Here is a 14,285-nt window from a genome sequence, read left to right as displayed (position 1 = left end):
TAATCGTTGATCAACCATCCGATCGGATCATGAACTCTAATGTGTGTGACCTCATAGGTCCGAACCTAAGCCGGTAGCACAGGAATAAATTTCTATATCAATCGAAGTGACCATCTAGCAATGGTACCCGATGATCGGATAGGTTGAATGTGTAGAACAACATCCTTAGAACCCATACGGATATAGTTTTCATATAATTCATCCCCTTGACCAAAATGATCATAGGACACCCCAGAGTTCAACTGTTAACTCTGATCAGGTTGTCCACATTGTATTTCAAAATATCAAATCCATCTGATGGATTATCCTGGCCAAGGTTTTGCTAAATTGAAATACAGTGACTCATTCTTCTCCAACTCTTGGAGTGGTCAATCCCATCTCGATCACACTCTGACTTCGCAAGTACTTGACTGTGCCCAGAAGCCTTCCGTCCTGAATTAGAAATTCAGTTAGTCCAGTACCAAAGCACAGTGAGTTGCTTGCAAGTCACTGAGACGATCTCAAGTCTAAGGGACACTTATACCTATATCCCATTAAAGACATTCTCGATAGCAGAATACTCTGGAGTTGGTCACGTTCAATGATGATGTACCCTTACATCTCACCTGTATGCCATACCAGTGTCTCCACACTCCTTGGTTAAGAGGACAACCAACCCATATGGCCTACAGCGACCTTTGCTCGATAGAAGCTGTCGTCCTTATTAACAGCTTATCATTTGGTCGTGAACAGTTTTAAGGACTAATCGATAAATCCTCTCTTTATCGAACTTAAATAGTCCTAAGGACTTCATCATAACAACGGAGTTCATTAGAAGATGGAAAGCTTATGATGAAGATGCCAAATATATTTTATTTATTAACAAATCAATTACAATACTTGGTTGCTCAACCGTCAACAGCTTGACGATTGGCTTTTTGGGACACATTTCCCAACAGAGAGGGCATAGGGAGATCTAAGAGGTGTGGAGGGTTGCTGGTTTTTATGCTCTAGGGATCTTAGGAGAGGTCCTTTTAAATAGGTATGAGGATTGAATTCTATTCAATCTCATAATACAAGTCCTACTTGCATTAGGTTTCTTAATAACTTAAGTTATTCAACTTGCATTAGGAATCCTTTTAGGTGCCAACTCTTGAAGTCCTTATACCCAATTAAACACACACTCTTTTACACTCAAGGGATTTCCCATGTGAAATCAAAAGGCCTCTAATCATGGATACGCCCAACTTGATCCAATCAAGATGGCGCTCCATAATAACTATCAAAAAAATTAATAAGGGACTTACATCCTTAATTCAATTGATCCAAAACCTTAGACACCCAACAATTAGAGTCTAATGAATTTAATTTATTTAGATTATTAGTAGATAATTAAATTTGAATTATCTTATCAAATAATAAATTCAAACGAAAAGAGAAATTAGGTCTAACCATGTGCTAGCAAGGTTACCTTGAATCTAATTGGATATCTCTAAACCCAATTGATACTTCATAAGCTCAATTACTAATTCTAAATCTAATCTCTTTATTGTATGATCCCATAGATTTAATTCTATCTAGTAGTGAGATATACAATGATCTCTATTAAAATATCATTGAAACTCTTTTCAATGGAGCAGAACAATTCTACTCTAACTCATCGAGGATTGCCGATCTAGAACAATCCTAGTGAGCTCTCACAATCCATCAGTAATACCTAGCAGTATATAGTGACAATCCAGTAGAACTGAAATGAACCTTTAGATGTAGTTAGTATGTATTTCAGTCTCTCTATCGTGAGTCCCGACTAGATGGCAGGTCATAGATAAATCATCAAATCTCAACATCAGTTATATGATAGATTTGATTAGCTCAAGTCCAGTTGTGACTTCTATGAAAACTTCTTTCCCTCAATCACACTGCTGTGGCCACAGATTTTTGGATTTAGCCTCTCAAATCCCATAAGACTACTCCTTTCTACCAAAGTTGATAAATCCCATCTTGATGTGTATCCTACTTACTACAGTGGATCAACTATCACCAACATCCACTATAAGAGCTCATTGAAATCTATGTTTATGTATCAATTAAACTCCAACCGTCTCACTACGAGCAGCAGTACTATCTTAGATCAAAGGATCACACAACTGCAGTATCGAGACGATCACTGACGATCGAGTAAAAATTCAAGTAATCTCTATATGGTCACGCTCAGTACTAGTTATTTTCTAACAACTATTCGTACTCATCACCTAGTGTCTCTACACCGTAGACTAGAGACTCATGTATCTCAAAAAAAAATGATCTATACATTGGTCTATCTAGATCGATAACCGTCTTCATGATATTCTATGACTGAAAATATTTAAGAATTAAATACATATCTTTAATTCTCAATACTTTGAGAATATGTATCGAAAACTAATTTCATGGATAATTTAAGGACACATCACACTTGAATGAAAAATAAATTTATCTCTTTATTGATCAAATAATATATTAAGTACAAAATTATGTCCTAGAGTTATTACAATGTGTCAACTATATTGGCTTCTAGGATATACATCTAATACATAGATTCAATTAAATCAGGATCATTTTCTCTTACTGATTAGGTCATCTCATAACCTAATCGGATCTAACCTAATTGAATCTATTTCAACTAGACTTGATCCAGACTTTAATATTTAATTAAATTGAGCTAATTAGTGATCTAATCACTAACTAATCCTTCATTAATGATAGAGTTCCAGTTCAGTGAGACTCTTCACCAGAGTCTCAATCCAGTGAGACTCTTCAGATCAGCCATCGGATTGGAGAAGAACTTCTAATGTGTGTGATCTCATAGGTTCGAACCTAAGTTGATAGCATAAGAACAGATTTCAGTACCAATCAGAGTAACTATCTAGCAATGATATCTGACATCCGGATAGGTCAAATGTATGCAAAGCAACACTTAAAAATCTACTTAGATACAGTTACCGTATAATTCATCTCTTTAACCTTTGATGCTAGAATGACTTAGAGTTTAAACTGTCAACACTTAACAGTATATCTATTATGTGTCTCAACCTAATAAATTTTGTAACTCCTCACAAGGACTGTCCTGGTCAAAGTCTTACTAAATTGAAATACAAAGCATTCTTTCCAATCTCTTGGAGTGGTTGATTCCATCTTGACTCATGCACCGACTTCACCAGTACTTGACTGTGCCCAAAAACCTTCTGATCATGAATTAAATTCAGGTAGTTTGACACCAAAGCACAGTGAGTTGTTTGAAAATCATCGTGGTGATTTCAGATCGGAGGGATATTTGTATCCATATCTTTTTGGAGTGACTCTGATAGTAGAGTGCTTCGAAGTTGATCACGTTCAGTGAAATATACTCGTACATTTCACCTGCATGCCATATCAATGTCTCCACGCTCCTTGGTTAAGAGGACAACCAACTTATATGGCACACAACGACCTACCCTTGATATGTCTATCATCTTAGTAATAGCATATCATTTAGTCGCAAACTCATTTAAGGACTAAAGGATAAATCCTCTTTTATCGATTTAAAATAGTCCTAAAGACTTTCATCATAATATAAAAGTTCGATATAAAAGATGTACAAGTTTATGATGAAAATTATTAAATAAATATTTTATTAATTAATTCATATACAATTACATCAACAGGTTGACGATTGGTTTTAGAACACATTTTCCAACACTGTAAGGAGCTCTAGTAGCACCTCTACCACTGGATCGAGGAGCTTCAATCAAATCAGAACACCCAGCCATCTTAGAAGAAAAGGGAGAAGAAAGAGGATAAGAAGGTAGACCCTCTTCTCATGACGGCGCAATGCATGGATGCTGGCATTCTTTCTGTCGAGTCCGTCGACGTAGGAGGTGGTGAGGGAGGAGGAGATGATGGGCTGAGCCGATTCTGGCATCGGGAGAATGTGGAGATGTTGCAGCTGCCGACGCAGTGGGGGATAGAGATCGTCTCTGTGTTCATTCGCAACCCCATGGCCGCCTTCGCCATACCCTACTCTCATGGCAACACCGTCGAGTTTGGCCAGATGTACGAGCTCAGCATCACTAAAGGAGAAGTGGTCGGTGAAGAAGAAGCTGGTGGTGGCTGTGGCAGGGGAGAAGTGGCCAATGAAGTCACCGCCAATGGAGGTGATAGAGATGGAGAAGGTGGGGGTGGGGGTTTTCTTTTTTGTCATCTTTAATTTTTTTTTTATTTTCAGAGTCTAATTAAAGATGGAGGAGATGTGATGGTGGATGTCAGGTAACAGATGCAATGAGAGGGAAGGGAATGGATGGGGCAGCAAGCTAGTGAGCTCGCACCTTAGCTGTTTCTTTCTATACATATAGAAATCATTTTAAATGCCCAACACCAGAGGACAATCATTTTTTTTTATGCATGTATTGCAGTTAAGAAAAATCAATGAAAATAGGAGAAAAGACAGAAAAATTAAAAAGATCATTCCTACGTAGATGATTTTTTCTCTTCACTTTTTTTTCTTTCTATTTCATTATTTTCATAAGAACGCTTGACAGAGATTAGAAGGTTCCTTAGATTCCTATTTTTTTCTTTTCCATTTTCCTATTAGAACTTGGTTGTGTTTTCCACTGATAAGTTTGTGATGTTGAAATGGTGGTACCGTTGGTCTTTTTGACAGAGTTTCTTCTTTCAAAGTATATGATGCCTGGATTACATTCCGATTGGTTGCTTCATCTGAAAGAAACTGACAAGTCATTTAAGTAATAATGCCGGTCACCTTTCTTTCATGGGCTTGGAAAGTTGCTCCCAAGTTACCAGTTTTATGGGCCGCTGAATGACCAGTTTTGGCATACAAGTGTCTACAGCCTTCTGACCCGCATGGGTAATAAGATGCTTACCCTAATTGGCTTTGGTTAGTTGCCCTATCCTGTATGCATCATTTGTGTATGTTGATGAATTTATCTACTTCCCAAGTAATCATTGTTAGATAGCATAGGACTGAGCGCTTTAATAGGTTTTATATTTGGTGGATGGTTTTCCTTTATTTCTGCTGTTTTTGTCTGTTTCAATTCTATTTTACTAAAGATAGGAGAAAAAAATCTTCTTCGTTGGCCTTATTCAAAACTTTCAGCTTAATATTCTTATCTTACGGTGTAATCCCTACCGACACATATCATGCTGTTTTTCCAATTTGTGATTATTAGGTGATATATGGTTAGGACATGAATGTGGGGTGATAAAGGTTTGGCCTTGGGATGCCATTGAAAAATCTCTTTCTCTATCAATAGAAGAAAGACATATGGCCGCTTTATCAGTTGAGAGGGCACATATTGACCTAAGAAGCCAGGTTACAATGATAGATGGTGTGTGCAACTTGCTTACTGTAGGTGTGAGATATATGTTATCTAATAATTCTAGGTCTAAAGTGTGAACTACTAGTAGCTTATCCTTTGCGCTTTGATATATTTTTCATGAGTTTTTTTTATTTTTTAATTATTAAAAAATATTAATTTTTTTTATATAGCTATATTATTCTAATAAATTTCTGCTTTAGTTAAATTATATTTTGAAATAGACATATCCTTATGTTTCTGTTATTGTTCTCTTTTATGCAAATTTTTACTCTTTTTTTATTTTTCAATTAAATAATTTTTTAAATTATATTCAATTTAAAATATGAAATAATTTACGTATATTCGGTTCCTTGTAACATATAGATCTTTGACTAGTTATTAAATAAATTTCTACGAGAAAGTTGCAAAACATTTGAAGTGCCGAATCGGCACCCACACGGTTTGGTTCCAAAATTCCCAAGCCCGCCTTTCCCTCCCGGATTTTGAGCGAATCATCATCAGACATGGCCAGCTAGCCCGCACTCGTAAATGACGGTGGAGATGGGTGGGCCGTATACCGAAGGGGTTCCAGTTTCCCTTTAAAATCCCGTCTCGTGCAAACCCTAGTTCCCCCTCTCTTTCGCCCGCCATCGCCTCCTTTCCGCCCTCCCTGAACCCTTCCAAAACCCTACTGTTCCTCCTCTGCTCTCGTATCGATCGACATGGAGTTCTGGGGTCAGCTCTTTTTCTCTCTCTCTCTCTATTAGTGTGTCATTGCTTTTCTTTCCGTCAAAGATCTTTTGTGTTTTCCGAGGATGTACCCTGATCTCGAATTTGTTCGTGGATACTCGCAATCTTCAAAAATTCCTTTTTTGGTGTCGGGGGAACCGTGTCGTTCTTATCATCTTCTATGTGCTGTTTTCCTTTCGTTTCCTTTTTCTTTAGTAGTTTTTAGATATCATAGACCGGTGCGTATCTTTCTGACGTGGTTCTTTGTTCGGATTCCCTTGCTGTGGTGTGTGTTGGATTCTGGATGAGGATGTATCTGGCATCATTGATATTTGCCCCCATTTGGACAAATATATTTATCTTTTTATAATGTGTTTTCTGATCAAATTTAGATTTTGTTTTTCCTGCTTCAAATATTTTTGTACTTTTCTGGTTATTGTATCTTCATCTGCTCATGTCTTGGAAAAAAGATAGATTATGTTTCTGGAGTGAAAATGTATGCTGAAAAAAAGAAATGTTTATTGTTTTACTAAATGTTCTGGTAGTTATTTTTACATTATTCTGATAAACATTTTTTGGCTTCTGAACTGATTTTGCTTCTCTGATTTTTAAATCTAATATTTATTTTTAGAAAATGATCCTTCACATTTTTTGATTTTTAGTTATGAGATATCGAATGGTAAGTTAAGTATGGCCAAATTATTAGTCATCCCGTTAGGATGTTATTGAATTAAGAGGAAAAATAACATATATGAGTTGCAAACAAATTATAGATAAATAGTTTTCGCTAAAACTAATTTGAATGGTTCGATCAGCTTTTCTTCTTTAAAGAAAGTATGTGTGGATTTATATTCAAGTTAAAATTTGCTGCCATTTTTATTAATATTTGATATCAAAAAGTATATAAATTTCAATCTGACTGGATTGATTAATGATATTTGGTAGTTGTGAGTTTTTTTAATAAATTTATAACTTGTGGTGGAGGGGTTCTTGCAATGCTTGGACTGGTGTTGGCGTGCTGTGTGCCTTATACATGAGAGAGGGAAAAGAAAGGAGGTAGATGAGGCAATCTATTAAAAATAAAAAAAATTCATGAAGAGGTATCATTAATTTCTTCATATTTTTTTGTTGTTTGTGGGGTGTAAGTTGAGCAAATTGTAATCAGTTATGAATGTAAGTTCAGAAGATACTTGGTTGATCATATGTAGCCACATAGCTTGATGCATATGAGGTTGATTTTGCCACTTTGGATGCAGACATCTTGATGTTTGTCTCTTTGTTTTCCCAATCTGTTTTACTACATTAACTCTGCTATAAATTGGATATCTCCTATTACTGTCACTGTAAAATTTACATGGGTATCTCATGTCTTTCATTAAGTCAAAAGGATATTCTTTTCCTTGTTTTTTTAACATTGGCCTATTAATGAATTGCCTCATTGCATCACCATTATTGTTATCTGTTTTGTGTAATATATACGTTTTTTGAGAATTGCAGGAAATGATCTTTCCTAAATACTATAAAGTATGAATAATTTCTCTCTAGAAGCAACAGCAGCCACTAAATTTAATTGAGGAATCTGGACCATTAATAACCATATTCATTAGATTATATAAATGGTCCACCTCCTTGTTGTGTGGCAAAGTAACACCAGATGTTAACTTTCTTACCAATTTCAAGGGAGTCCAAATCCCATGTGGAAACCAACTTGGTTCTTGCTTTTTGATAGGATGCATGCTCTGAGACTTAGTAACAAATAAGATCCAAACCTGACTCCTTTATGTCTTCATCTTGTCTCATCTCATCCTTGAGACATGATTGTTGATGGTAATCTCCTTCATCCATTTTTGTTATTTATTTTCTTCTCCAACACTCCGTGATCCCTATCATTTTCCTCTCTGTGTCCTGAGAATCAGCATCATGCTCTAATGTTGGCAACCATGGCCCCGCTATCTACCCCATTCCTGTGCTCTGATTGGATTCTTAAATGAGAACCCAGCAATGGTGTTTGCTGAAAAGGAGTCCCATTTAATCACTGATGGAGGAACTTTAAGAATATGTTGATAGAAAGAATAGGTACAAGAAGAAGTTCAAGGAATTTGGAGCGAGTTAAAGTGATGATGCTATTTAAAGAATATGAAGCCAGTGAATTGTTATATTTATACTTTTTTCCTTTTGTTTTGGTGTTGTATTTTCATTTAGAAGTGCCATGACAAGTTTCCATATGACTAATACTTAACCTGATAAGAACTCTGTCTGCATACTTTTGCTAGCCTTACATTCACCACTTATAAATGTTTGATTAAAAAAATAGTTTATATAATTCTATTAATAATTATAACCCAATCAAAAATTTAATGACAAATTTGTTTAAGCTTGATATGCTGTTGCACATGTGCTTCTGTTAGTCTGTTAAAAGTTGGAGTAATATGTGCATGGGTGTGTGCATGCATGCTATGGTGATACTTTCCCCATTTTGGGGAGTTGTTTGGTAAAGCTATTTTTTGTGTATTCTAATGATATAGATTATGCAATGAGTTTATATTGGGACATGTGTATTGTGCGTTCAATTTGGACAATAAGAATATGCTAGTCTTGTACTTTTGTTATCTTAAGTCAGACTACTCTATTTCACTATTTTGATATGCTGCATCTGGAGGTATTTTTCAGGTGTGGAAGTTAAGCCTGGTGAGATTGTTAAGTGTGATCCTGGAGAGGATAAATATTTGCATCTTTCTCAGGTTTCTCTTTTGACTCTATCGATGTTTTTGGTCTCCAGTATTGTTAGAACTATTCTGTTGCTAAGTATTTTATGGTTCACCATATAGGCATCACTTGGGGAAGTAAAGAAGGACAAGGGAAATGAGAATGTACCTATCTTTGTGAAATTCAATGATCAAAAATTAGTCCTTGGAACTCTTTCTGCAGAGAAATGTGCTCAAATTTCATATGATTTAGTATTTGAGAAGGAATTTGAATTATCTCACAGCTCCAAGAATGTGAGTGTCTATTTCTGTGGCTATAAGACTGTTGTTGCAGATGATGATGAATATCCTTTTTAGTTTTTTCCTTCCAAGTTAATTTATATCCTTCCTCTCTCCTTGTGCTATCTATTCTATGCCATATGAGCCTTGACCGTATTTCTTATTTGTCATTGATTTCCTTGACCATGCTTTCTTTTCAATTTTTTCCACAGCTGATGACTTTCCAGGTGACGTATTTTAGTTATCCTGTTTTCTCCCTTGTTTTATTTGTTTATTTCGTTCTTGCTTCGCATAATGATTTTGCTGCTTTTCTTGTTCTTATATTCAGATGGTGACTTTGATTCTGATGAGGATATTCAAGTAGCACAGAAGGTTAATGGTATGTTTTTGCAGTCCAATTCGGTTTGGCATATTTGTGTTGTATTTGAGTTAAAAAGTGCCAAATAATGGGTTGAGGCTTTCAAGATTTATAGCATTAGTGTTTTGCCGTTGTTAATGTGTTTTCTGGGAATTTGCATTAATAGACTGAGCATTTTGGTAATGCTCTAACATTTTCTACCATTTGTAACTGTAAAGTCATCTTTTAAGCCAAGTTTCAACTTTTTATTATAATAATTGATATTTTCTGTCTAGAATCAGAAATCAATATTGTTTAATAGAAATTACTTTATTGCAACATGTTTATGTCTGTAAATATGCTCTTGGAGTGCTGTGTTTGCCTCCTGCTCCTGCTTTGGAAGCTCACCCGCTACCCCCATCTGATTCAGAGGCTTGTCCCTGCATCTGCGTTGGAAGCTTGACCCTGCATTTGCTGCTTCTAAGCATTTACTTTGTTTTAGATGATTCTTTCCATATGCTCCCGCACTTGCTTCTGCTTCAGGCAACTAAGGTTCAGATGCTACAAATTATTAATTGATGTTACTTATATATGTTGTGCTTTCATTGCGCTTCTGAAAGTTTGTACTGGTTTTCCTTTATTATCACCCTTTTGATGATTTTCAGGCAAAACTGAGGTTAAAGATGAGCAGGCAAAGCCTTCAACTGGAAAGGTCAGTGTTAAGGCAGATGCTTCAGCTGCCAAGCCCAAGGTTAAGATAGAAAAAGCAAGAAAGGCTGATAAACAGAATGCAGTTGAGGATGATGAAGATGACGGCGACGATGAGTCTGAAGAAGATGAGGATGAGTCTGAGGAAGTATCTGATGATGATGATGAGGTTTGTGCAAGGACTGAAACATATGAGTTCCCTCACTTCTTTTGATGAATTAGTGCATTCTTTGTATTCATGTTGATCATGTTAAATTCATTTTATTTGCTAGTTTAAGGCCTTACAGGTCACATTCACAGTTTGTTTAGATTATTTGATGATTGCTTAATTGATGGGCTAATTATAGTGCAAAAACCATGCCTTATGCGATATCCAAGAATGTTAAATATGTAGATTATCTTTCAGGACATGGCTGGAGCAGAGGATGACAGTGATGATGAAGATGAGGACGCAAACTCTGATGAGGAAGATGAAGCTACTCCCAAGAAGGTACATCTATCGGGAATTGACGCATTGTTTGGTTTTTGTCTCTTGTGGAAGTTGTTTTGTTCATTATCCTGCTACTCTTCCTCGCATGTAGACTGAAAGTGGCAAGAAGAGACCGGCAGGTTCTGCTTCAAAGACGCCTGCTCCAGAGAAGAAGGCAAAGTTAGTATCCCCAGTTGGAAGCCAGAAAACAGGTGGGTTTATTTCTTGTTTGGAGTTCAAAATTCTGGTATAGCTTCTAATGATGTCATGAAATTATATGGTTTTAGTTGACCATGAGCACTGATTTTTTGTTGATTGGACTTACTTCAAGGTGGTGATGGCAAGAAAGGTGGCCATGCTGCGACCCCCCACCCTGCCAAATATGCTGGGAGGACACCTGCAGGCAGTGACAAGTCTAAGCAGCAAACCCCCAAATCTGCCGGCTCAGTCAGGTGCAAGTCATGCAGCAAGTATGTCATTTGCTTCCATTTGATTTCACCCTCTTTTGGGGCAACACCTTTTATTTCATTTTTCACTCTGCAATAATATGGAAATACTTATCTCATAAAGCAACTTGCTTTCTTTCAGAACTTTTAACAGTGAGAATGCTCTTCAAGCTCATACAAAAGCCAAGCATGGCGCTGCCAAGTGATCTGTGCAAATATAGATCGTGGAAAAGGTATCTAAGGGAGGAGATGGCAGCAGATGCTAAACATGGTTGGTACTTGGATGTGCCTGTGGAAGTGGTTACCTACTTGGATGTCATCATTTGGTTTTTTGGGTATTTCAATTTTCTGCATTTTATTTTTAGAATAGGAGCCGGTCTCCCGATGCAGTACCTTGAGTAGACCTTGATTATAATGCTTTTTGGGAGGATCAGATTTTTCTAGTTTAGTATGTATGAGTACATGATTGTTCTGGAATAAGATAAGGATGTCTGGCATCTTTTAAAGTATTGTTTAGTAAACCTCCAATTTTGCTGGGCAATCGAGGGAAATGATTATTTGCTTCTGGGGTTGGGAGGATGTTTGTACCTATATCCGGCAGATTTTATGTTGAGGATGATTTCTATGGGGCAGGTACAATAATGCTAAAGCAGGCAAGGAGGACATGATTTACTTTTGCCGACTCTTATTGAAGCTCATATATCCTTAATCATCTCCGAGCTCTTATTTGGCATTGTTCTGGAGAGCCAAAAAAAAAAAAAAAAAAAAAAAAAAATTCGTGGAGGGTTGAAAGTTTTTCATTTTTTGGGAAGTATACATAGACTTTTTTTTTTTTTCCGCCTTGGGGGGGGGGGGGGGGGGGGGGGGTGGGTGGGGTGGGGTGGGGTTGAGGAGATGAAAATTCTAAAATAATTCTTGCTTTTCCAAAAGTTGAAAAGATTTGCCTCAAAAAAAGCTTTGATTTGTGACGTTTTTGATAAAGAAGTTTTTTAAAACCAGAGTTAAGTCTTGGTAATGGTTTTTTTTTTCTAAAAAATTAAGTTCAAAATAAGATAATAATATTATAAAATTATATTGTATGATATTATAAAATTATGTTTTATTACTGTTATTGTTATTCTTATGCATAAACGTATTGTAGTATTATAATACTATAACAACATTACAAGGGGACACTTTATAATATTCTAAAATAATAATTAATGATCTTTTATTATAATATAATATAATATGATTTTATAAATTAAAACTTATTATTTATTATATCATCCAAATTTAAAATAAATGATTTATAAATTAAGGATATTTTATATAATAAATTTTGTTAGGTAATTGGAAGTATTATGTAAATTTCTTTATTATTTTTTGGATATCGAAAGTACTTTCTTAGTTGGTTATCAATCATATATTAAAGGTCCATGGGACTTTCAAAAATATAGTTAATAGTAAATAATATTTTATTAAAAGTTTTACTCATAAAGGTTCCGTTTAGAAGATAGCTCTACTATTTATTGCAATGCTAAATGGAGTCAGTCCGTATGGATGTGGGGAATAGGTTGATAATTTCAACAACCACATAATCGAAATCTATTACGCTCTTGTTTCGGAAGAATTTGTGGCAAACATCCAAAAACAGTGTCTCGTGTTGGGGAGGTTTGAGTTTCTTTTTGTGAAAGATGTGACTTAGGAACTGTTGGGTACAAAATACCCCTTCAGTCGAAGTTTGTGCTAGGAGTGATCCTCCAGAGATTCTACCAACTTCCGACCTTCGGCGGCATCTTTTCGAACTTTTCTGGCGGTCGAGCTACCACAGCATTCTCGAGCTCTGTCGATGGATAAACCCCCACCAGCGTCGACCAGATTCTCCACGACAGACGGGCACCTACGGGAGTCGGATTTCGTCTCCGATTTCTACTGCAGGTGAATTTTGTCCGGACTCCTACGGGAGCCGGACTTCGTCCCCAACTTCTACCGCAGGCAGACTTCGTCCGGACTCCTACGGGAGCCGGACTTCGTCCCCGACTTCAACTGCAGGCAAACTTCGTCCAGACTCCTACGGGAGCCGGACTTCGTCCCCGATTTCTACTGCAGGTGAACTTCGTCTGGACTCTTACGGGAGCCGGACTTCGTCCCCGACTTCTACCGCAGGCAAATTTCGTCCGGACTCCTACGTGAGTCGGACTTCGTCCCCGATTTCTACTACAGGTGAACTTCGTCCGGACTCCTACGGGAGCCGGACTTCGTCTCCGACTTCTACCGCAGGCAAACTTCGTCCGGACTCCTACAGGAGCCGGACTTCGTCCCCGACTTCAACTGCAGGTGAACTTCGTCCGGACTCCCACGGGAGCCGGACTTCATCCCCGACTTCTACTGCAGATGAACTTCGTCCGGACTCCTACGGGAGCCGGACTTCGTCCGGACTCCTACGGGAGCCGGACTTCGTCCCCGACTTCAATTGCAGATGGCCCTCGCATATAAGTACTAACGCTCAAGGCACCCGATGGTGGACGGCCCGCCAGCAACATCCGAGCTCCTTCCAGATGGATAGCCACCCCTCTCCGCCAGGCGCTTCAATCGAGCTTCGGCCGACAGGCCTGGACTCCCTGGCAGGCCACAGTAACGGCCACGACTCTGCTCCACCTCCTGCGATGGATTCTGCGCGGCTCCACCACTTCCCGCAACAGGTTCCACGCGGCAGGCCGCAGTAATGGCCACAAATCCGCTCCATTCCCCGCGGTGGATGCTGCGCGACTCCACCACTCTCTAGCGAGTCGCGACAACGGACTCCGCTCCACTTTCTGCAATAGATTCCACGTGACGAGCCATGGTGACAGCCACGACTCCACCCCATTATTCTTCATGATAAATTCCTCCTGGCCCCGTGCGGCCCACGACGAGACGGTTACAAACAATCGCTATCAATCCGTTGCTCCCCCCGCCTATAAAAAGGGGACCCAGATACGTTATTCTCTAAGCTCTCATTTCTTACCTAAAAATTCTGCTAAAATTTTTGTTCGAGCACTCCATTCTTGTTGAGGCAAAAAACTGACTTGAGCGTCGGAGAGTCTTGCCGGAGCAACCCCACCTCCGGTTTAGACTTCTTTTGCAGGTCCCGCGGCGACCGCGACTCCCTCGACTCCAGCTTCTCCGATGCAGGTGGATTTTTGCACCAACAGGATTGGCGCTAGAGGAAGGGCGTGTCTTCGCAGTACCCTTGTTCTTAAAGGAGCGCTCAACGGGACTGCCTCCGGTCATCTTTTCCGGCGTCCTCTCCCCCTTCCCCCACTAGATCTTCGCCCG

General features: G+C 38.3%; 1 protein-coding gene across 1 annotated transcript; it reads left to right on the top strand.

The window, feature by feature from the left end:
• Nucleotides 1–5,867: 5,867 nt before the first annotated feature.
• Nucleotides 5,868–11,491, top strand: LOC105035044 (histone deacetylase HDT2). Its single transcript, XM_073260870.1, has 10 exons — nucleotides 5,868–6,047; nucleotides 8,712–8,782; nucleotides 8,870–9,091; nucleotides 9,237–9,252; nucleotides 9,354–9,404; nucleotides 10,028–10,239; nucleotides 10,477–10,560; nucleotides 10,652–10,751; nucleotides 10,871–11,009; nucleotides 11,128–11,491. Exons 1-10 carry the CDS (start codon nucleotides 6,035–6,037, stop codon nucleotides 11,189–11,191), a joined length of 972 nt encoding a protein of 323 aa, XP_073116971.1. The 5' UTR covers nucleotides 5,868–6,034; the 3' UTR covers nucleotides 11,192–11,491.
• The last annotated feature ends 2,794 nt before the right edge of the window (nucleotides 11,492–14,285 follow it).

This window comes from Elaeis guineensis, chromosome 7, assembly GCF_000442705.2.
Source record: "Elaeis guineensis isolate ETL-2024a chromosome 7, EG11, whole genome shotgun sequence".
NCBI lineage: Eukaryota > Viridiplantae > Streptophyta > Magnoliopsida > Arecales > Arecaceae > Elaeis > Elaeis guineensis.
This window is presented reverse-complemented; position numbering and strand designations above follow the sequence as displayed.

Excerpts from the sequence above, each read along its gene's own strand:
- LOC105035044 (XM_073260870.1), top strand. Across the intron at positions 9,405-10,027 it reads AGTAGCACAGAAGGTTAATG|GCAAAACTGAGGTTAAAGAT; the intron begins GTATGTTTTTGC and ends GATGATTTTCAG. Across the intron at positions 10,240-10,476 it reads TATCTGATGATGATGATGAG|GACATGGCTGGAGCAGAGGA; the intron begins GTTTGTGCAAGG and ends ATTATCTTTCAG.